The sequence below is a fragment of the Panthera tigris genome, chromosome D2 (genome assembly GCF_018350195.1).
Source record: "Panthera tigris isolate Pti1 chromosome D2, P.tigris_Pti1_mat1.1, whole genome shotgun sequence".
NCBI lineage: Eukaryota > Metazoa > Chordata > Mammalia > Carnivora > Felidae > Panthera > Panthera tigris.
The window spans coordinates 9031977-9055726 of record NC_056670.1 but is presented as its reverse complement, the minus strand read 5'-3'; the positions used below and the strand labels follow the sequence as shown (position 1 = coordinate 9055726).

The window sequence follows — 23750 nt, the reverse complement described above, 5'->3', positions numbered from 1 at the left end:
TTTAAGTTGGCTGAAACGACCGTTCCTTCAGGAACCCCAGTGGACACCTGCTTACAGCCAGAGAGGGTACCATTTGTCACACATTTGCTAATTGTATTCCAGCCTGGTTCCAATCAGCATCGCTGGGCCACCGTGTGAGCCACATTGTACCAAACACGTGGAGGAAACTTTCCCATAAACCTTTCTTTGGCATATGATTGACTCAAAGTGACTTCCTCTCTGTCAGTTTTTATCATTCTCAGAAAAACTAAATCCCTCAAATATGAGGTTTGCATGTCCCAATTTGTCCCTTTGTGTCCTTATAAGACTGCTTCGGTGACTAGCTTCCCCGGGGTTGACAGACAGGTCCCTTTACTACTGGTTCTGCGTTGACACCAGCCTGCCAGCCAGGGGAACCCTTCCTTTTTCCCTTCTCCCCTGCCCACCCTTTTTCGAATGTGATCATTTGGTGGCATACAGTGGGATCTCATGGGTTCTTAACTTTAGAAGCTAATGTAAACGTTCTCAAACCTAATTCATTGGAATACATCACACCTGGGCCAACTCCAATTTCCTTCTGCACAGCATCAGAATTTCCAGCCATTGTATTTGCATTTGCTTGTTGAGGTGTTTTTTTTTTTTAATTTTTTTTTTAATGTTTATTTATTTTTGAGACAGGGAGAGACGGCATGAACGGGGGGGGGGGGGGGGGGGGGGAGGGTCAGAGAGACAGGGAGACACAGAATCAGAAACAGGCTCCAGGCTCTGAGCTGTCAGCACAGAGCCTGATGCGGGGCTCGAACTCACGGACCGCGAGATCATGACCTGAGCCGAAGTCAGATGCTTAACCGACTGAGCCACCCAGGCGCCCCACGTTGAGGTGTTTTTGAAGACTTCATTACCTCTAAGTCTACAGATACACATATTGAGTGAGTTGCATATAGAGTTTTAAAAACTTTAAGTTCCTCAATCATAATCGTCTGAATTTTTGTTGGAATTGGGAGAAAATTTACTGTGAAGCTAGTAAAGCTAAAACGGCAAGCTCTTTCCCTTTATGCAAGCCTCTGGGGGAGAGGAGAGTGATGGCATCTTATACTCCTAATTTCGTATGCGTTTTCTTAAAGGGGGACAATAAACTTGTAGAAGCTTCAGTCTCCACAAAGTCTGTATCTGCCCCTGATTGGAATATATTGAAATATCAACTCGTATAGAAAGCCTTTTCTTTCACAGCCTGTTTTTGGAGTGGAAAGGGTTTCTCATCATCAAGGTGGTGGTGCTCACGGTCACTGTGGTGTTCTCCTCTGGAGACAAATGCGTTCTGACACCAACATTCATGTGTCAATAGTAACAGCAACAAGAAATAGACTGGATAAAGCGATCTATTCTGATGCAGGTGCCGCTGCCTTCACAGAGAAGACAAGCAGGGCGTTAATCAGCTTCCCCGAATGATTAATTGTCATTAGTCTGGGTTCCCGAGTCTGCCAGGCCAGGGAAGGAATCTTAGGGTGGCTTCCTCTGTCATGTAACAACTGCCCCGCGAACTCACTTCACCTCCGCGTACAGCTCTACCGAAGGCTGTGCAGACTGGTTGAACCAGGCTCCACCGGCAATGGAGAACAACGAAGTACTTTGTCGTGTTCAGGGGCAGCTGCTAACTGGGAGCCAGTCCCGTCACTGTATCAGTGGCTCATGGAGGTGGCGTTTCAGCCCTCGGTCCCAGACTAGGATATGCTGAGCCTGTGTCAGAGACGTAACCAATTCTAAAATACGGTTCTGCCAGAGAAAATAACTCATAATGAGGGGGATAAGAATGAATAAGACACGCTTGCAGCAAAGAGTACAAATTTAAACTCGGGAAGGGCCTGCCCCTGTAATTCTGGGATTCTCCCACGTACCGTTTCCTGCTTCATCTATTACAGAGAAAGAGGAATCGATTCTCGAACTAGCAATGTATGAACACAACATTAACGATGTGCTTCATGCCAATTACAAGAAGACCCCATTGGTAGAGTAGGTTAAGCAAACCATGGAGACTGTGGTTTAGTGTCTGACACACAAAGTCTATAATCCCATTGGACACGTCCGATGTCTCTTGGGCAAATTCTTAACCCCTGAGGCTCTGTTTTCTCAAACATAAAATGTTAAGAATATCCACCTTATAGAATTACTCTAAGGATTTGCCCTAATGAATATATACTTTGAATATATACATAATATATGTGCCATATATGAGATAGGCGCTCGATAGATGACAGTATGACCAGTTATTACAGAATTGGTTATGTCATGGGTCATGTTGCACCTGCTGAAGCATAACGATCCCGCATTCTGCACAGCTCTGTGCAATGTGCAGTTCAGTCTCCAATATTAATGTGATGTGGCGTGTCGAATCGCCGACATCATAAAGGCTTTAAAATCATTTGGGTCTGGGATTTGGCCATTGATAAATTTGTCCTTCACAGAAGCATGGCCACTCCATTGTGGTATATTATTAGTTCTATGAAGCATTCGCTGCTTCGCAGATCAACAGTGAGATACAGTTAATATCTACCACACAGACGTCTGGGTGGCTCAGCTAAGTGTCCAACTCTTGATTTCAGCTCAGGTCATGATCTCACCATTTGTGAGTTTGAACCCCACGTCAGGATCTGCACTGACAGTGCAGAACCAGCTTGGGATTTTCTCTCTCTCTCTCTCTCTCTCTCTCTCTGCCCCTTTCATACTCCCAGTGTCTCTGTCTCAAAATAAATAACCTTTAAAAAAATATCTACCACAGACAGAGACGTCACATCGTGGCCACTGCATCAGAAGCTTAAACTTTCTTATCTCGGGAAAGGAAAACACAAGCCTCGGAGGGTGAAGCCACCCGCCCAGGCAACCTGGGTGTTCGCGGTATACGATCATGTGGATCCAGCTCCAAATCATGCCCTTGCTGGGTTACATATGCATGTTGGTGCCATTCCTTGCCCTCTGGAGTTCAGAAGCAGGTGGGGAGATGTGACACTTCTGAGCTCATCGGGGCAGGGACCCCCCGTGCCACGGCCCCTCAGTGAAGCCCCGACAGCAAGTGCCAAATCGCCCAGAGGAAGGGCAGTTTGATGGGGATTTCTAAAAATAATTCCAGGCACCAAACCTCAGTATTCTGCCCATGATTATTTTTTTGTTTGTGTTTATTCCGAATCCCCAGTATAATTTCTTCTTTTCTGTCTGATAAATCTTTTCATTTTATTAATTTCATACTTCTGGTATTTAATGTTTGCATTCATACTCCTGTGCGGTTTTAGAATAAGGATTTGCACTGTTTTGTTAGACCGGTTCAACCTTATTCCTTTGCCCTTTGTTTTTAATCCTGTGGAGCCAGAATTAATAGTGATATGAGCTTTACTTTCCATTTGGTTTCAGGAAATTCAAAACAAGAGATCATTGTTTTCTAGTATTTAATTGTGAGGGCTGTGCCAAAATATACATTTTATTATTTTATTTAAATCTCACAGTTTCTGCTCTCATTGTTTCATTTTAACAGATGCGTAGTGCTTTGAACAGTCACTTTTTTATACTTTACCATAGTTTGAGAGTTTAGTGTCCATTTTCTTTCATCAAAATCTGTGAGCGTTCTTGGCGGGTAGTGTTTTAAGAAAAGGGTTGACCCCCCACCACCACATCTTCTCCATCACAGTCCTTTCGTATCTCTTCATTTGTTTGACTTCTACACGGCTTTGTGATGTGGGCCAGCTGCCGAGGACGTGGAGACATGGCCCTCTGCCTTCTTACTAGAATTTCAGTAGAGCAAGTGCAGAACAGGAGTCTGGAAACCGGTCATTTTCTTGTTTGGAGGTTCTCAGAGATTCGCATTGGCCACGCTCACGCTGACTCGGCATCATGTCACTTAAAAGGAGGAAGAATCGTCAGGGGACGCTGTGTCTCATACGCTCTCCCACCGTGAAAACCTGCTGGAGTCCAGGACATAACGTGCTAATTAACGAATCCTGGTCCGTCCCTCTTTATGGTACCGGGTGCCTTTTAGGCATGCGTGACGTAGATTTATTGGCGCTGAAGGAGAAAGATGTCCACGATATACCGTTAAATGAAAAAAAAGCAAGGTAGACAGCATAATACACATTGGCTGGTTGGGAGCAATGCCTTGGGTTAGACGGCCTTCGTCCTTCGTGCAAATCTTATCTCTGCAGCCTACAAGCTGTGTGACCCTGGCCCGGTGACTTAACCTCTCTGTGCCTCTTGTTTCCTCATCTGGCCATTAAATGAAAGACTCTTAACTCACAGAATTGTCGTGAGGATTAAATGGCTTAATATGTGTTTAAACATAGAGAACGGTGCCTGGCACACAGGGAGTGCTTAAACACGTACATATGTGATTTTGGAAGGACATATCCATTCCTCTACCAAGTATTCACTTAACAAGTGAACTGTTGCCAGTGGTTACCTCTAGGGCATGGGCGTGAGAGAGGCGGGGCAAGAGGCCTGCATGGGTGCTTCATACATTTGGGTGTTGCTTGGCAATGGGCCTGGTGGATGCGCCACCAGGGTAGAAGTTAGGAAAAGACGGGGAGCCGGCCGCGGCTAGCTGCGGGACCCGGGGCAGGTCGCTACGGCACTCAGTGCACCGGCTTCTTCACGCTGCAGGCGGGAGGCCTGACCGTCCCCACCTCATGGGATGATTATAAGGCTGCAGGGGTTAATACACGCTCACTTGCAAGAGCCCGGGTCCCTGGAGGACAGATGTTATCGATGGCAGCACTGGAAGGGAAACTGAGATCAAAACCTGCAGCCCCTGGGGTCATCGTGGTGTTTGTCTTTAAAATCACGAGAAAGGAACCAAGAAGGCATGTCCCCCAAAGGACAATAGAAGGCAAAATAAAATTGTGGGGTCTTGCTTACATTTCCACCATTTTTTCTCCTTCCCGCAAAGCCTTTTAATATCTCGGCCGTGTGTAAATTCTTCGCCGATCGTACCAAAGCTACCTCGCCAGTGTGTTCATTTTTTTTTTTTTTTCCTGTTACTGGAGATTAATTCTCCCTGTTCTCCATTTTTTCCTCTTCTTCAGTAGAATTCATTTGAACCTTGAGGGGTTTTTGCTTTCAAGGAGGAATCACAAGTACTCTATCTTTCTCTTGCCTGATTTGCTTTTATAAGAAAAAGTGAGTATTACTTTTTTCATTTTATTTATTTTGAGAGAGAGAGAGAGGGAGAGGAGCAGAGGGAGAGAGAAAGAGAGAGAGAGAGAGAGAGAGAGAGAGAGAGAATCCCAAGCAGGCTCCACACTCAGCACAGAGCCTGACGTGGGGCTCGATCCCATGACCCTGGAATCATGACCTGAGCTGAAATCAAGAGTCGGATGCTCACCCTACTGAACCACCCACCCGGGCGCCCCAAAAGTGAACATTATTAATAAAACCATATGCCTTAAGGGTCAATCTACTGAACATGTTACCACCAAGGGGCCGCTTTCCTCCTACCAGAGTTGTGAATTCTAAGACAGACTTGGAAACTCAAAAAGTAAGGATAAAAATGCCTTTGCTCATTGCCCCCAAGAGGCTTACAACCTGTCAGGAGGATGAAGATCCGTGGAAACAAAAAGCGATGTGTCAAATCTCTGACCGGGGAAGGCCCAGGTACATCCCAGGGACTCCAGCTCTGGGCGTGATCACATAGCAGGCAAGAGAGGACCGACACCTTCTTATAAAACGCCTCCTGAGGGGCGCCTGGGCGGCTCAGTTAGTTAAGTGCCTGACTCGGCTCAGGTCATGATCTCACGGTTCGCAGGTTTGAGCCCCATGTCTGTGCTGCCAGCTCAGAGCCTGGAGCCTGCTTCAGGTTCTGTGTCTCCCTCTCTCTGACACCCCCGTCCCCTGCTTCATGCTCTGTCTCTCTCTGTCTCAAAAATAAATAAACATTTAAAAAAATTTTTTTTAATAAACGCCTATTGAGTGATGACGGTTGTGCCCCCCGCTTTCTCTGTTATCTCCTTGAATGTGCCTAACAGCCACGTGGTGTTACCCCTGCTCATTTTCTGGTGCGGATACTGAGGCAATGACAAGGCAGCACCCAAACCCGGACAATCGCCTCACAGGACTCCCAGCACAGGGTGTGGGTCCAGGGTCACCAGTGTGAGGACCAGAGTGCATAGGGGGCAGCGGAGAACGATGACAAGAAGATGGTGTTTTCCGTGTGGCTCTTTCCCCCAGGCAAGCCTGTCTTTGCCCTGTGCCCCCCACGGAGGGACATCTGGAGGGACAGGGTGGTTGAGAACCCCTCTCTCTCTCTCCCTCTCTCTGCCGTGGAAGAGGCTGAGGCAGGCCCTTGACGATGGGGACTCCTCTCTCCCAGCCACACCTCCTTTCTGTCCCGAGTCACAGGTGCCACCGAATTCTTATCTTCTTGGACCAGCCCAGCCCAAGGGCACTAGGCGATCTCTCCACCTCCCCCTGCGGCCGCCTCTGGAGGAGCCCGCGGTGCTCCTTCCCTTCCAGTGGGCTCTCATCAGATGCGACCTCGGTCTCTGCCTCCCTGCCACCGCCGTTTACCCTGGGCGCCCGCACCTCCTCGGGCCCTTCTGTTATCAGCGCTTCTGTCCTAAGTGCGGCTGCGTTGATGCCAGGGACGCGGGAGCTCAGGCCACAGTTCTGGGTCTGCTGTGCAAAAGAAGTCGTGAAGATCTCCGAGTAAAACGGCGAGTGGGAGAAGCAGGAACCTTCCCTCGAGGCGCCTCCCCTGCGGTGAATTGAGGGAGAAAAACTAAAACACACTGTGCTCAGAGGGACGGGAGCCTGTAGGGTGGCCGGCTACGCCCTGCAGAGGCTGTTCCTTCTACCTGGAATGCTGTGCTCTTTGTTTCCTGCTTGGCAGCCTGGGGTTTTATTTCTCAAGACTCGCCAAATACCCCTGCCGACTCAAGCAAAGCTGGTTATTCACCAGACTCCTTCTCTTGTGGCAATTCACCGTAGCTAACGGTGTCCCTAAGGAGTGGTTTCTGGGGAGCAAGAACCCTGTCCCCTGTCCAAGGCCACAGTAAGCGCTCAAACGCACAGACTGTCTCAGATGATGACTGAAGGGTTGATCAAATGATGACAAGATTGATTCCCGTAGGTGGGGAGTGGGATTTCCAGAGGAATTAGATGTGAGCTGATTCTTTTTTTTTTTAACATTTTATTTGAGAGAGAGAGAGAGAGAGAGAGAGACTGAGCACGAGTGGGGGCAGAGAGAGAGGAAGACACAGAATCCAAAGCAGACTCCAGGTCCTGAGCTGTCAGCACAGAGCCCGACGCGGGGCTCGAACCCACCAACCGTGAGATCATGACCTGAGCCGACGTCAGACACTTAACCACCTGAGCCACCCAGGCGCCCCGTGAGCTGATTCTTGAAGAGACTTTGCCAACCGGCTTGCCAGGTTCATGGGTGCCAGGACGTTTTCCAGGCACTGGATCCATTTTTCTGGATCTCTATTATCTGTCTATACACGGGAGTTTCTCTGCCTCTGGATGACAGACCTCTGGGGCCGGATAATTTTGTCATCGGGGGCTGTGCTGTAGGATATTTATCGGCGTTTCTGCCCCCCCCCCCCACCGCCCCTGCTACACACATTCTCCCCAAGTTGTGACAAGAAGAATGTGTCCAGACATTACCAAACGTCCCCCGAGGGCAGAGTCACCCTGGGTTTAGAACTCCACAGAGGCTGGCTCTCGTTTAGCCTTGAAAAAACCATTCTGTAAAATTGAACAATCACAGAAACTTAATAGTCTTAACCATTCTCAAGAAACTGCTGTGGACCCGTCAGGCTATGCTAAATGTTCTCTACACATTCTATCCAATCCTCAAGTAGGATAATCCTCATTTTATAGTTAAGGAAGCAGGATCAGAGTGCTCAGGAGATTGCCCACCTGGCAGAAGGGGTATGTTTGCTGACCTAACGGGATCGGGCCGGACTCAGTCTCCCCTTATGTGCACGCCCCCAAGTAACTGCTACTTCTTTGCAAACAGTCTTCCGGCACGTGGGGATGGGGAGGTGCAAATCGGCTGAAGTTTCAAAGGAAATCAGATCTATGAAATATGTCCAGCTACAAAAATAGATACTCTGATAAATACGGACCTTGAAAAAAATCATAACTAGTCTAACTGAAAGCAATCAAAAAACATAAATGTGAAGTCAAAAGAACATTCTTTGCCAGGTGTCCTATCAGTATATAAATGGACACGTTAGAAACATGTAGTCCAGGGACGCCTGGGTGACTCAGGTGGTTAAGCATCCGACTTCAGCTCAGGTCATGATCTCGCGGTCTGTGAGTTCGAGCCCCGCGTCAGGCTCTGTGCTGACAGCTCGGAGCCTGGAGCCTGCTTCGGATTCTGCGTCTCCCTCTCTCTCTCTCTGCCCCTCCCTTGCTCATACTCTGTCTCCCTGTCTCAAAAATAAATAATAAACATTAAAATTTTTTATTTAAAAAAATATGTAGTCCACAAGTCTGTTTTGACTAGATTTTTCATCAGAGTTATTTCTCTGAGTGCATTAGCTCTGCAGTTTACAGACTCGATTCCTCACCCATCACAAACGCATACACCGTATTCAAAAGAAGTAACAGTAAGTTTTCAGAATATCGAGAAAATAAGAAGTAAATCCTAGATCCTGAAGGTTTGCGGGAGAACAGAATCCGGCTGGCCCCTCTTTCTCTCTTTTCCCTCGGAAGCGAGTAAGTAAAGGGATAGGGAGTGAGCCCCTCTGAGCTTTGTTTTCTACTTCTTGCTGTTGCTCTAAAAATTCTAATAACAAAAGGTGTGCGGCTCGAGAGTGCTGGTGCAGATAATTAGTCCAATGTAGACGTTTGTTTTTGAGGCTCCACCGTGTTATTTCAGCAGCCAGCTGTTGCGCATAGACAGTAGTGAGGCCAATACTTTGCCAAGCAGCCTTCCTTTTTGTTGTCAAATGGCATAAAACCTATGAAAGGCAGCAACCAAGGGAGGCGGCATGATCCATCGACTTTTCAAAAACAAGCTTTCTCTTTTTGAAGTGGCGTTTTATTCCCATTTTGGCATTCCGGAATGTTCTGTTCGCAACGGGAGCAATTGCACCATATTAGGGCACGACTTTCCTCCTGGCAGCTCGAAACAAGAGCTGGGTTCACAAAGTTTGGTTCTGACTGTGCGAGTCTGCAAAGGTTTGATTCCCTTTAAAGACACGTTTGACTGCGGAGGGTTTGTTGACCCTTTGGCTGTCTCTCCACGCACCGCATGACTGAGCCGCGTGGAGGTTCCCGCTCACCGGTCTGGGGAGAAGGGCTGCAGCCTCGCGCCCTCCCGCCGAGCCGCTTCTCCGGGTCTGCTTCGCCACCTAGTGGCCGGCTCTGGAATTGCCTGTCATCTGAACAACGTAGCGTTGGGGAAAGTCCTTTTCATTGAAGACTGGTGAATGACACAGAGACCCTCTGAACAAAGAAGGGGAGGAGAGACCCACAGCAAACCCTGAGAAGTGATGCGTACTTGATGCTGAATGTGGAGGAAGGGCTGAATAGTTGATCTTAGAAAAAAGCATGGTTGTGAACTGCAAAGGTATTTTTGGTTTTTTCCCTTGGCCCTTCGTGATTTAATAATAATAATAGTAATGGTGATAGTTATAACAACAACAGAAGTGGAATTAAACTTCTAGAAAAAGTTAATTTACACATTTTTAATCATTTCAGGAGGTTTAAAAATTGACAGCCCCCAATCCTTTTTTTTCACGATGGCTTAGAGGAAATGAAATGACTTTGTCTCTTGGAATTCATTTAAAAAATGCCTCACATTTACATTGGCCTTTTAGGTGTCTCTAAGCACTTTTACACGTGTTTTCATATTGGATATTTACATTTTTTAAGTTTTTAAAACGTCATCTAGGTAGTTTACAGATTTATAATCCCAAAACCTTTTCCCATAACTTAGGGGGATTAAATTTCTCATAATGTTACTTTCAACTCTTGGCACTCTCAAATAGTTCACATTTTGTTCCAATTTTTCATTTTAAATACTAATAAAAGAGGCCAGACTATCCACTGCAGTGACTTTCAAACATTGCTGACCAGGACCGACAGTACAAATTACATTTTATGTCATACCTGTGTATGTGAATATGTGTGTCCTAAAAAGAAGTCTTCAGAAACAGTACTTACAGTTATCATGTGTTCTGATATGCCCTGTTCAATTCTGTGTCTTTTCTTTTTTATTCCCCGGTTGGCCCACTGATTGGTTTCTGGTTTCTGTTTTGAAAAACTCAGCGAAGCAATTCTGTATGTGCTCGTAAATACAACGTGGAGAAGATGGTCTGGAAAAATATACACTCAGAGGTGAAATCGGGAACCAACCTATATATGCACAGATGTCACTAATCCACGTGGAAGGATAGGGCGTTCCTCCCAGAATCGTGGAGGAGGACTTCGTGTCCCCACCCACTGGCAGGATCGTGCTCGTTTTTGAATGCCTCGCCTGAGGTCTGCAGGCTGGAACACTTCCATAGCAATGCCCTGAATGTCCCACCAACCCCCACGGGCCCCGGCTCCCACCCGACGGGTCGGAAATCTCTGGATCCCTGTTCTGTTCCTGCCTCACCACCCCTTTGCCCTTGGGCAGCCTGCGTTCCTAGACCTTCTGCTTGCAGGGATCTCTGCTCTGGCCACCTGTTCCTTCCCGAGCATGAGAAGGCGGGGCTTCCCTCAGGTGTCCTCACCAGTGGACATCAGTTCAGTGACCATAGATAAGGAACTTCCTTGATTCGAAATAAGCCCTAGAGCACGTAGGCTTTTGATGGACAAGCTCCACAGCGTGTAGGCTGTTGAGTCAGGATGAGAAAGAGTGCCGAGCCTCGAAATCACATCCCCTCCTCGGGGAAAGGCCTTAAACAGGAGCCCCACGTTTATCATCGTTTCATTTGGATCTTACCCAGGACCCCTGGTTCTTAGCAAGTTACATGTTACTTCTGAATGGCAGGGGTATGTACGGAAAGAGAGTAGGTGACTTCATGTCTAATAAGTCTTTTTAGATAGTCCTTATGGAAGCCCTTAGGACCTTCTGATCGGTTTCTCTGATGTCATACCAACAAGACTTCCATCGCTGAACCTCCGAGAGCACGAGGGTGCTTTTAAGAAGACGGATCTGGCACAGGGGGCCAGGGAGAAGGTTATGGAAGATGTCTCAGGTACCTGTACCTGAGTGAAAGTTGGAGGAGGAGGAGGAGGTCTTGTTTCCTGGCCACATACGGACACCCCCTTACTAGATCCCATGGGTACAGCTCGCTGTGGATGGACTGGGGGGCGCTGGAAATGCACTCCCCTGGCTGGGGATAGAAGACAGTGTGCTGTGAAGATGCATGGCCCCTGTGGATGTTCCCACGGAGGAACAAATGGGAGAAGGGCCCCCCGCAGCCGTGGGGAGACAGGGTGCACGACTGACTGGAGAACTGGGGTTTGCCACGTGTCAGATAGGACGTTAACTATTCACGTATAACGTGGGTATTACCTTTTCCACCCACGAATGCTGCCCCGTGCCAGCAAGGAATCTCATCTGTATATAACTGCAATCTCCGTTTTCACGCCCCATTCGGCATGGGGAATCGCCACACAGCAGCTTACAACACCCATTTGCCATTTCGGCTGGTGGCAGGGTTCCCGGGTCGGGGTGTTAAAAGCTGAGATCCCGGGTGTCAGCCGGCCTGAGCTGAGCTCTGGAGTTGTGAGGCCGAGGGACCAGCCGCTCCAAGTGCGTGCAGGCTGTCGCAGACCCTCGTGACCCAGAGGCAGAGACGCCCCCCTACCTCCCACCGGGCGCCAGGCAGGGAGCGTGTGCGGCCCCCGTGACCCCTGCATCACCAGCATCCTCAGACCTGGTTTTTCCTGACCCTCTCCTCACGGAGAACCAACACCAGGGTGGCGGGCGGAAAATTCCAGCATCTTCCCGTCTTTACTCTCTTCCCTGCCTCCCTCTGGCTTTGGAAACGCATACTTTTCCCATTAGGAACGTTACAGATTAGGCTGAAGTCCTCTTTGTCCATCACCCGCACCCTCATCGTCTTCCCCAACTGAGACATCACTGCTACTATGGGATTTGCATCTGTCTTTTTATGACAATTTTAAACATATAAGCATCTATATAAGGTACATACTATTTTTGTATATGTTTTATTGGTACCTGAATCATATCATGTTTATTCATCACCCCACACGCATTTTTTTCCTACTCAACAATATATTTTTAGAGCTTTTAGAACTATATTCGTATATATCCAGCCATGAAATCATCACCATGACCAAGGTCATGAAGCTCACTTATCCTCTTTGTTTTCTTCTAGAATTAGAGCTTCAGATCTTATGTTTAAATAGATAGATGAGGGGCACCTGCGTGGCTTAGTCGGTTAAGCATCCAGCTCTTGGTTTCAGCTCAGGTCATGATCTCACAGTTTGTGAGTTCGAGCCCCACATTGGGCTCTGATAGTGTGGAACCTGCTTGGGATTCCTTCTCTCCTCTCTCTCTCTCCTCTCTCTCTCTCTCTGTCTCTCTGCCCCTCCCCAGCTTGCTCTATCTCTCTCTCAAAATAAATAAATAAACATTTAAAATTTTTTAAATTGATAGATCATAGATAGATAAACTTTTATTTGCTGTATTCCCTTTTATGGATTACCAAATTTTGTTAATCCACTCTCAAACTGATGTTCTTTTTTTCCTAATTGTTGTCATGCCAACAAATGCTTCAGCAAACATCCTATGCACATCTCCTTGAATATGCAAGATTTTCTAGAGGACAGATACTTAGAACTTAAATTGCTGGCTCATGGGGTACCTATTTTTTCCATGATCCTGCTGAATCACTTTTTGTGGTCGTTTTGTCCATCTACTTAGATTTAACGGGGTGAGGAGGGATCTTTCGTATTTGATTAGGCCAGTACACCATTCCCTGGTGCCCAAAGACTTAAATGTTTGTAGATAAAAAGAACTTATCCCTAAAGCCCTGTTTCAGCCAGAGTATTTCTTTTTTAAAGTTTTTCTAATGTTTATTGATTTTTGAGGGAGAAACAGAAACAGAGCACAAGCGGGGAAGGGGTAGACAGAGGGTGAGAGAGAATCTCAAGCAGGTTCCGAGCCGACAGCACAGAGCCCGACTCCGGGATCCATCTCACAAAGTGTGAGATCATGACCTGAGCCGAAATCAAGACTCCGATGCTCAACCGACTGAGCCACCCTGGCGCCCCTCTACCAGAGTATTTGAAGTCTGCTTTTAAAAGCACACTTTGAGCATGGTCTGATTTCTTTCTCCTTGTGTTCCTGCGGTCACAACCCAGCACTGAGGACACGAGAAGTTGGCGTTAGTGGAAAGCAGGCAGCATATCAGTTAATACTTCCGAGAATTAGCCTGTCACACCATGTTTCTTACCCTCTTCATAACCCACAGAGAGCAGGCGGTGGCCAGGGTTTTTGTTTGTTTTTATTCTGATAAGAACCCTTAACATGAGATCGACCTCCTTAAAAAAATTTTAAGTATATTTATTTTGAGAGCGAGAGAAACAGAGCACATGAGTGAGGGAAAGGGAGAGAGACAGAGAGAGGGAGAGAGAGGGAATCCCAAGCTGGCTCCACACTGTCAGCACAGAGCCCGACGTGGGGCTAGAACTCATGAACTGCGAGATCATGAAGTCAAGAGCTGGACGCTTAACCAACTGAGCCACCCAGGCGCCCCCCCCCCCCCTTAAGACAATGTTAAGTGCGGGCTGCAGTGTCGTTAACTGCAGACACCGTGTTGTGCAGAAGGTCGCCAGCACTCATTCATCTTGCATAACGTGTGCCCCATTGAATAGCAACTCCTCATTCCCTCTCTCCTCCTGCACCCGCCATGGCTAATCTGCTGTCTGCTTCTACGAGTTCTGCTATTTCTGACGCCTCATATGAGTAACGCAGTGTTCGTCCTTCTGTGACTGGCTTAGTTCACTCAGCATAATGTCCTCAAGGCTCATTGTGCTGTCCCATATTGCATCATTTCCTTTTTTAAGGCTGAAAACTATGCTGCTCTACGTACCCCCCATACTTTCTTCATCCCTTCATCCATCCATAGATGTTTAGTTTGTTTCTGTATCTTGGCGATCGTTAGTAGTGCTACATGAACAAGGAAGTAAGGGCCAGTGGTAAGGAAGTAAGGCTTGGAGTAAGGGCTTGAAGCGCTTCAAGATGCTAATTTCGGTTCTTTTGGATAAATACCCAGAAATCATTGCCAAGGACAGTGTCATGAAGCCCATCCTCTGTTTTCTCCTAGGAGTTTTGTAGTTGCAGGTCTTATGTGCAATAAGGCTTTCATCTGTTTTGTGTTGACTTTTGTGCATGGCATAAGACTGGGGTCCAGTTTCATTCTTTTGCACGTGGCCGTCCAGTTTTCCCAGCATCGTTTGTGGAAGAGACTGTCCTTTCCTCATTGTGTGCCCTTGGCATTCTGAGCTCTTTCTGGTTACCTGGGTCAGTATGTCTGTCTTCAGGCCAGTGTCATCCTCCTTTAATTACAACTTTGTGATGTATTTTTAAATCAGGGATTGTGTTGCCTCTAGCTTTGTTCTTCTCTCTCAAGATGGTCTTCGTTCTCTGGGGTCCTTTGTGGTTCCATCTAGGGAAGCCCTCTTGACAGAGGAAGAAATGTGTCTCAGAGAAGCCAGGCATTCTGCCAAGTTTGTACTCCTTCTCAGCCAGCCCAGAACTCAAACCCAAATCAAACAGGCTCTGAAGACCATGCTTCTTCAACTACCTTTGGCTGCCTTCCAGGGAAAAGTTATTACTGATAACAACAGCATCATATTTATTGAGAGAAGTGCAGTTAGTGCATCTCATTATGTGGTGGCTTCAGATGAGCAACCACGATTTCCTAGACATTTCTCCCTCTCAGAGCCAGAAGTCATAACAGGTTTTCGCTCGTAATTTGCTTTGCTCACTACTTTCCATCTCCCATTTGAAAGGCTTTCTTCTCCTCAGTGACCTGTTCACCTATCAGATTCACATTCTTCTTTTTCACTTTCACATATGAAGATATCAGAAGGAAACAAGTGTATTTTTCGGGAGTGAATACATGATTATTAACCATTAGCTTTTAATTACTGTCCTTTCGATGTTGTATCACAAGGGGGGAGAGCACATAACTACAGGTTATTCTCTGTGAATGGCTCTTTCGCAACAGTAAAATTTTTGCTCAGTTCATAATCTATATCCATGGTATGATGGACAGAGACTAGAATATTTTTAAAATAAGAAAAAGCACATATCTGAAACTTTTAAGGGATATTAGATATTGAATTAGCATTGAATTATAAAGAGAACAATGGCCGCTGGTAGATATGCCAAAGAACTTAAGTCAAAGATCGCCTGATAGTTTGTGATTCACAGGGTTTCTAGTGATTAATCAAGAAGCCCATAGACTCCAGCAGCACCAGAACGAGTATTTAATGAGCCCGGGATAGAGACATAGTCCTATGCATGGGTGTCTTCTCTCAATTCTGGTTTCTTTTATATCCTGTGTTCCAACAAAGTATAATTAGAATGGAACATTATACAACTTGTGGTGCGCCACAGATTCCCAGGATGAAGTGAGCCAAACAAAAAGAATTGATCTCAGGCATATTTTTTAAATTCCTACGTGTTTCTTCATCAACATGGGTCAACTGAGCAAATTAATTTGCTCTTGAATTTTTACAAACGTAATGTGATTACCTGCGGGGAGCAATATGACATTGCCTAAAACACTTTGTGCTTTTTAAAAACTATTTTATTCATATCCCATATCTCATCGGGGGGTAAGCCCATGGAGGGGAGAGTCCTGAGTCATTGAATTCAATGGCACCAATCATAATGGCCTAAACCTAGTTGTGGCTTAATGAGAAGTGTTGATGTTGAGGGTGACAGTTATGTTAATTGGGACCCTTACGGCTGCAGACGGCAGCAAGCTATCTCAGGTAGCCCCAGCCACAAAGATAATGGTTGGCTCACATATATATCCTGCAAGGTCAAGGAGGAGGGGTTGACCTCAGGAGTGGCTCCATCCAGGTTTGAGAAGACATCATGATCATGCCGTCTCTGTGCTCTGCACTGCCTGCCATCTCTCTCCTTCCCCTGTATCTCCGCTCTACGCTTGCTTCTCAGGTTTTCTGCGTGGATATAAATAGGTCACCGGCACCTAGAAATCCCCAGGAACACAGAATTACCCTCCCTTTCCAGGACGCATATCAGTTCCCTAAATTTACTCTTGCTGCTCCTGTTTGCATGTTCTTCAGGCCCATTGCTGAGGTAGAGGAGTCAGGACCACATGATTGATGGTCATCCAGAAATTACATACTGTGGATGACAGGCCATTTCTAAAAGAATGGCCGAAGGAGAGACACATAGTAGACAGCCTCTGCATGACATTGGCAAGAAGAAACAAAGATGAACGAAGACAGATGTGCCATCAGCACAAATACAAAGCACTGGGATTATTGGCCGTTATCATGATGTATGAGAAAATCAGCATGGCAGAAGCTGTGAAAATAACTGTACAGAACATGATCAATTCCGTGGGACACGATGACAGAGACTTAGCGTTCTTAAGAATTCTGAAAGGTGGTGCAGAGGATATGTGGGATTCAGAGCACACAGCAGGGGCTGGGGTGGGGAGGGCGAGTAGGAAGAAGGGAGGAATATGACATTCGCTGTAATGCAGCTCAAGCGTGGACCTTGCTGCTATGTCCAGGAGGCTTTGGAATGGAAGACGCTGGGGAGATAAAAGCCACTCAGTGTGTAGAAAATTAGCAGGGGTACGTGAGGAAGAGGAGGAATGCATGACAACGGGTGATGATGTGAAGAAGAAAAAAGTAACGCTCATCCGAGCACATGCAGTGGAGGACACTGGACAGGCACCTCGACTCCCCGGGAGAAAGTGGCTGTTAAACCTCAGAGACAGGACGTTGAGCTGAGGTGTCTGGTTCGAGACGGATCCGTTCTTATCCACCCGTATGGGTGCGAGTGTGATGGGGAAGACGGGCAGACACCTTTAGGAGTCCTATGGGAAGCTGGGAACCGGGTGGAGGGAGAAGAAACAGATCTTCTGCATATGGATCTGGGAAGGAACCGTAAATGCAACAGAGTACCCAAACAGCAAGTCTCGCTTCCCGAAGACAGACGTCCCGCGGTGAGAGAAAGCTGGAGATAAGGATGAGTTGACTGCACCTAATAAAACCCAGAGAGGTGAAAATAAATAAGGAAGAGGACCCCTTCCATCACCTATGATTGGCAGTTAGTGCAGTGCGGTAGATTTCATCTATGCGTTATTCAGATGTTCCTTTTTTTTAATATAATTTATTGTCAAGGTGACTAACATACAGTGTGTATAGTGTGCTCTTGGTTTTGGGGGTAGATTCCCTTGATTCATCACTTACATACAACACCCAGGGCTCCTCCCAACAAGCGCCCTCCTCAAGGTCCATCCCCCATTTCCCCCTCTCCCCCACTGCCTCCATCAGCCATCAGTTTGTTCTCTGTATTTAAGAGTCTCTTATGGTTTGCCTCCCTCCCGCTCTGTAACTATTTTTCCCCTTCCCCTCCCCCATGGTCTTCTGTTAAGTTTCTCAGGTTACACATATGAGTGAAAATATGATATCTGTCTTTCTCTGACTTATTCCACTCAGCATAATACCTTCTGGTTCCATCCACATTGCTGCAAATGGCAGGATTTCATTCTTTCTCATTGCCAAGTAGTATTCCATTGTATATAAAAACCACGTCTTCTTTTTTTTTTAATGTTTATTTATTCCTGAGAGAGAGAGAGAGCGTGAATGGGTGAGGGACAGAGAGAGGGAGACACAGAATCCGAAGCAGGCTCCAGGCTCAGAGCTGTCAGCACAGAGCCCAACGCAGGGCTTGAACCCACGAACTGTGAGATCATGACCTAAGCCGAAGTCATGGTGCCTAACTGACTGAGCCACCCAGGTGCCCCAAACCACATCTTCCTTATCCATTCATCAACTGATGGACATTTAGGCCCATTCCATAATTTGGCTATTGTTGAAAGCACTGCTGTAAACATTGGGGTACATGTGCCCCTATGCATCAGCACTCCTGTATCTTTCGGATAAATTCCTAGTAGTGCTATTGTTGGGTATTCAGGAGTTCTTAAACTCTTCTTCTCTGTAATAGAACAATACACTAGAACATTTAGACTATTAAAAATTTTTTTTACAATTTCAAATAGTCCTGAAGTAAATACATGTGTATATGTGTATGAATGTAAGTGCATGTAAAATTGTATGTGTATGCTTTTGTATGCCCAGCCATTTATGTATTTTATGTGTAAGTACACACACACACACACACACACACACACACAATACATACATGCTACAGGCACACGCTGTCAGCTTCCGGAATCTTGGAATTTGTGCATTATTTGGACACATGCTGCTAAATTACCTTTCGGATTGTTGACCAGTTTACCCTACAGCCAAGACCGTGAAATTATTTCCTTCACACTGTTGTCAATACTCCATGCATCAAATCACTTATATTTTGCCTCGTAGGTGACAAATGGTAGCTCATTGATCTTTAAATACACATTAATTCCACTTGAAAGAGGTTCATCAAGAGTTTCAGCTAGTCAGGCCAGGTGTATGCAGCATTGGGACAGGCTGGTGGGAAGCAGAGAAACATCCCAGTGGAACACAGAGGTGGTGGGCTCGAGATTGTCTGGGTATGAATGAATCTCTGCTCCCCTCCTCCGTCACTCATTAGCTTGATTCTCGGACAAGTAACTCTCTGTGTCTCAGTTTCTTGTAAAATGTGATTATTTTAAAGATGAAGCGAGATGAAAACATATGGCAATTTGCACGTGTACCACATAGGAAGTATCCAATATATGTTCTGTTTTAATCACTATTATTGCACTAAATTGAGCTTTGAGCATCCTGAAAGCAAAGTGAGCTCACTGTTCGTAAGAAGAAGAGTAAAGCAACACTAGACACTACCCTTCTGTAGCACGTTCTGTGTGCCACACTCTGCACTAAGTACTTTCTTTGCACGTATTAAAATATTTTGATGAGAAACAAAATTTCTTTGACCACTTACTATGGAATTCTGTGTTAAATTTCTCAATGGTTTATTGCATTATACAGAATGTTTCATTCCTATTTTTCAGTGAGGAAACTGGCACTCAAGAAAGTTAAGAAACAGGGGCGCCTGGGTGGCTCAGTAGGTTAAGTGTCCGACTTCGGCTCAGGTCACGTTCTCATGGTTCGTGAGTTCAAGCCCCATGTCGGGCTCTGTGCTGACAGCTCAGAGTGTGGAGCCTGCTTCCAGTTCTGTGTTCTCCCTCTCTCTGCCCCTCTCCTGCTCATGCTCTCTCTTTCTCTCTCAAAAATAAACATTAAAAAAAATTTTTTAAGTTAAGAAATACCCAAGATCCCACCACCAGAAAGTAGTTGAACCGACATTTGAACCCACACCTTTGGGACTACAAGGTCTTCCTGCTACAGGCTGAGGCCACCCCAAGAGGCTACGTGTCATTCTGACTGCTCTCCATTGAAAGACTCTGACTTGCAGTGTCTAAAGGCCTGAGTCAGGACTCTTACCGTGTGACGTGTGCACATCTTTATATGTAAGAGCTTACAGTTGAACGCTTCTTCTTAAGTTTATTTTTGAGAGAGAGAGAGCATGCAAGAGAGTGAGGGAGGGGCAGGGAGAGACAGAGAGAGAGAGAGAGATTGAGAGAGGGAGAGAGAGACAATCCCAAGCATGCTCTGTGTTCTCTCCACTCAGAGCCTGATGCAGGGCTCGAATCCACGAACCGTGAAATCATGACCTGAGCCGAAACCAAGAGTCAAGACGCTTAACCGACCGAGCCACGCAGGTGCCCCCGGTTGAACGCTTTTTAAATCAAGAGCCTAAACACAACAGAAGTGTTCCCAGTAGTATTTTGCTGTGATCAGCAAACACTGAATTCATAGAATGACACCCACTGAGGAATGATGGACTGAGTCAGGTCCACAGTGGCTGGTGACGTGAGCATCTGTAGGCCTCACGACCCCAGAGGCTCCAAGAGGATGGGGCAGGTCTCCCCCAAGGTTTCCTGTGACAGCACGGGGGTCTTCCTGGTGAAGCATTAATTGTAATGATTCTTAGTCATTTCTATATCTTGGTGACAAGTGTCGAAAAGAACTAATTGCAATTTTGCAACTATTTGTACACAAATGTGCATGCGTGGTGCTACAATACTTTTTCATCGCTGAATTTAAAATATCTACGAATACTGGAAATATCCAAAACCAGTTTGGGCGGTTCCGAATATTCTGGTAAAGATCCTGCCTATTATCAAGCATATGGCAGCTGCCTTGCGTACTGTTACCAACCACTACACGGATCCAGTACGCTATTTCCTATCTGTGTCTTGAAGAGGGGACACAATGTGAGGGCATTTACACTTATCTCGTCCCTTGCTCCGGGTTGACGTTGCTCAGGCTGGTGAGGCTTCAGTGCTCGGGCACCTCTTTAACGCTGCTTACGTCCGCAGCCTGGGATAGGTAAGTGCCCAGGTGGAGAAAATTCAGATGAGGGACATCAGGGTCTGGAGTAGCATGATGATAAAGCTATGCTAGATAAGTATCACAGGAGCATCTAATATTTTCCCCCTTCTCTTTAAACTAAGAGAAGGAAGATTTTGTTGGATAACAGCATTACGTGCGAGTGTAGGTGGCAGACTCTTAAAAGTAAGGACAGTGTGGAGAGAAAGAACAATGTTCCGTGCATGCCTCCAGCTAACTGTGCTCAAACGAATCAACGCCTACCTGCTCTAGACTCCTCACCTTTAAAAATAAGAGGAAGGGCTTGGTGTCTCTAGCCTGCCTGAGGGTCAGCATCCCGTAAGAGGTCTCCATGTCTTTTAAAGTGTTCAGTCGATGCAAAGAACCAATCAAACGAAGGCAGACATTTTCCTAACCGGGTCTTTTCTCTCTTATCTCCCCAGACTATGTCAGAGAATCACAATGACCTTGCACAATAACAGTACAACCTCGCCTTTGTTTCCAAACATCAGCTCCCCCTGGGTACACGGCCCCTCAGATGCAGGGCTGCCCCCAGGAACGGCCACCCACTTTGGCAGCTACAACATTTCTCGAGCAGCTGGGAACTTCTCCTCTCCCAATGGCACCACCAATGACCCTCTGGGAGGTCACACCATCTGGCAAGTGGTCTTCATCGCCTTCTTGACGGGCGTGCTGGCCTTAGTGACCATCATCGGCAACATCCTGGTGATAGTGGCCTTTAAGGTCAACAAGCAGCTAAAGACCGTCAATAACTACTTCCTCTTAAGCCTGGCCTGTGCTGATCTGATTATTGGGGTCATTTCAATGAATCTGTTTACTACCTACATCATCATGAACCGATGGGCTTTAGGGAACCTGGCCTGTGACCTCTGGCTCTCCATTGACTACGTGGCCAGCAACGCCTCGGTCATGAATCTTCTGGTCATCAGCTTCGACAGGTACTTTTCCATCACGCGGCCACTCACATACCGAGCCAAACGAACCACAAAAAGAGCCGGTGTGATGATAGGTCTGGCTTGGGTCATCTCCTTCATCCTTTGGGCCCCCGCCATCTTGTTCTGGCAGTACTTTGTTGGGAAGAGAACTGTGCCCCCAGGGGAGTGCTTCATTCAGTTCCTCAGCGAGCCCACCATCACCTTCGGCACGGCCATCGCTGCCTTCTACATGCCTGTCACCATCATGACTATTTTATACTGGAGGATCTACAAGGAAACTGAAAAACGCACCAAAGAGCTGGCCGGCCTGCAAGCCTCGGGGACAGAAGCAGAGGCGGAAAACTTTGTCCACCCCACGGGCAGCTCTCGAAGCTGCAGCAGCTATGAGCTTCAACAGCAAAGTATGAAACGCTCGGCCAGGAGGAAGTACGGACGCTGTCACTTCTGGTTCGCCACCAAGAGTTGGAAGCCCAGTGCCGAGCAGATGGACGCAGACCACAGCAGCAGCGACAGCTGGAACAACAACGACGCTGCTGCCTCCCTGGAAAACTCGGCCTCCTCCGACGAGGAGGACATCGGCTCCGAGACGAGGGCCATCTACTCCATCGTGCTCAAGCTTCCCGGCCACAGCACCATCCTCAACTCCACCAAATTACCCTCATCGGACAACCTGCGGGTGCCTGACGAGGAGCTGGGGGCGCCGGACTTGGAGAGGAAGGCCGGCAAACTGCAGACCCAGAAGAGCGTGGACGATGGCGGCAGTTTCCAGAAAAGCTTCTCCAAGCTTCCCGTCCAGTTAGAGTCAGCCGTGGACACAGCCAAGACCTCTGAGGCCGACTCCTCGGTGGGTAAGGCCACGGCCACCCTCCCCCTGTCCTTCAAGGAAGCCACTCTGGCCAAGAGGTTTGCTCTGAAGACCAGAAGTCAGATCACCAAGCGGAAGCGGATGTCCCTCATCAAGGAGAAGAAGGCGGCCCAGACCCTCAGCGCCATCTTGCTTGCCTTCATCATCACCTGGACCCCCTACAATATTATGGTTCTGGTGAACACCTTTTGTGACAGCTGCATCCCCAAAACCTATTGGAATCTGGGCTACTGGCTGTGCTATATCAACAGCACCGTGAACCCCGTGTGCTATGCCCTGTGCAACAAAACATTCAGAACCACTTTCAAGATGCTGCTCTTGTGCCAGTGTGACAAACGCAAGAGGCGCAGGCAGCAGTATCAGCAGAGACAGTCCGTGATCTTCCACAAGCGCGTGCCCGAGCAGGCCTCGTAGAGTGGGGTCTGACCAATCGCGGTGACCAAACGCACGCACGTCGGCCCACAGACCTTAGCAGGGAATGAGGCGAGGGCGGGGGCGATTTCTGGGCATGATGAATATGGTTTTTATCACCCAGATATGGAAGGAGCTGCCTGTTCACTGACCCATTGAATAAATCCATTTTAATAGAGAAAGTCAAATACCAATTCAGCAAAAAAAAAAAAAAAAAAAAAAAAAAAGCGTATTACCGAATATAAAGAGATTTATTCTTAAATAGACTTCAAGTGTTTTTTTCTTAAAGAAAGGAAAAAAAAAAAATGTTTCGTAGCAATTACATACCCAAATTGATCTGCTTGGTTCTTGTAATTCCCAATAGCGCTGGCATCTCAGATGAGCGTAACTAGCCGACACACTTGGCCACGTCCTTTCCAAGGATTCCACGTGGAACACGTCAGGCTAGTGACCCCGTGGTTCTGAAATTACGTCATGCAAAGCTGAACCTTCTTGTCCCAGTAGAGCTTCCGTCTTCTCTGGTGTGTTGTTAAACTCTATTTGTGGACTTGATTCTTGCCAAGTACTGTTTTGTGCAGTTCCAGTCTCGTACAAAATAAAAATATAGACGTATATATATATATATGTGTGTGTGTGTGAGAGAGAGAGAGAGAGAGAGACTTCTGCACACACACACATAGTGTATATAATAGAGTGGGAATCGCTGAGCTGGCAAATTATTCCTGCAATATGTTTTCAGTACTTTGGTAACTGAAGTTTTCTAGGATCCTAACACAACATAAAAGTGAAATAAACCCAGTGTAATGTTTTGGAAACCAGGGCTCTTTGTCCACAAACCACCCTGGGGAATATTCAGCAGAGAGGCCAGCCCCTGAGAGTCAGGTCCTACGCGGCCACGGCTTGCCCAGGCTCGTGAGCATAAGCCTCGTCCTTTGCTGGTGTTCTCTACAGAGCTCAACCCAACTGGGGCCCCTCTGAGCTCAAAACACGAACCA

At 46.9% G+C, this 23750-nt stretch overlaps 1 protein-coding gene across 1 annotated transcript in view; it reads left to right on the top strand.

The window, feature by feature from the left end:
* The window catches only part of CHRM3 (cholinergic receptor muscarinic 3), a 519334-nt gene extending 496384 nt beyond the window's left edge, over positions 1–22950 (top strand). The window contains exon 5 of the mRNA XM_042959802.1: positions 20967–22950. Coding sequence (XP_042815736.1) covers positions 20986–22758 — 1773 coding nt within the window. The 5' untranslated portion in view covers positions 20967–20985 and the 3' untranslated portion in view covers positions 22759–22950. The remainder of the gene's footprint in view (positions 1–20966) is intronic.
* Positions 22951–23750: the final 800 nt, after the last annotated feature.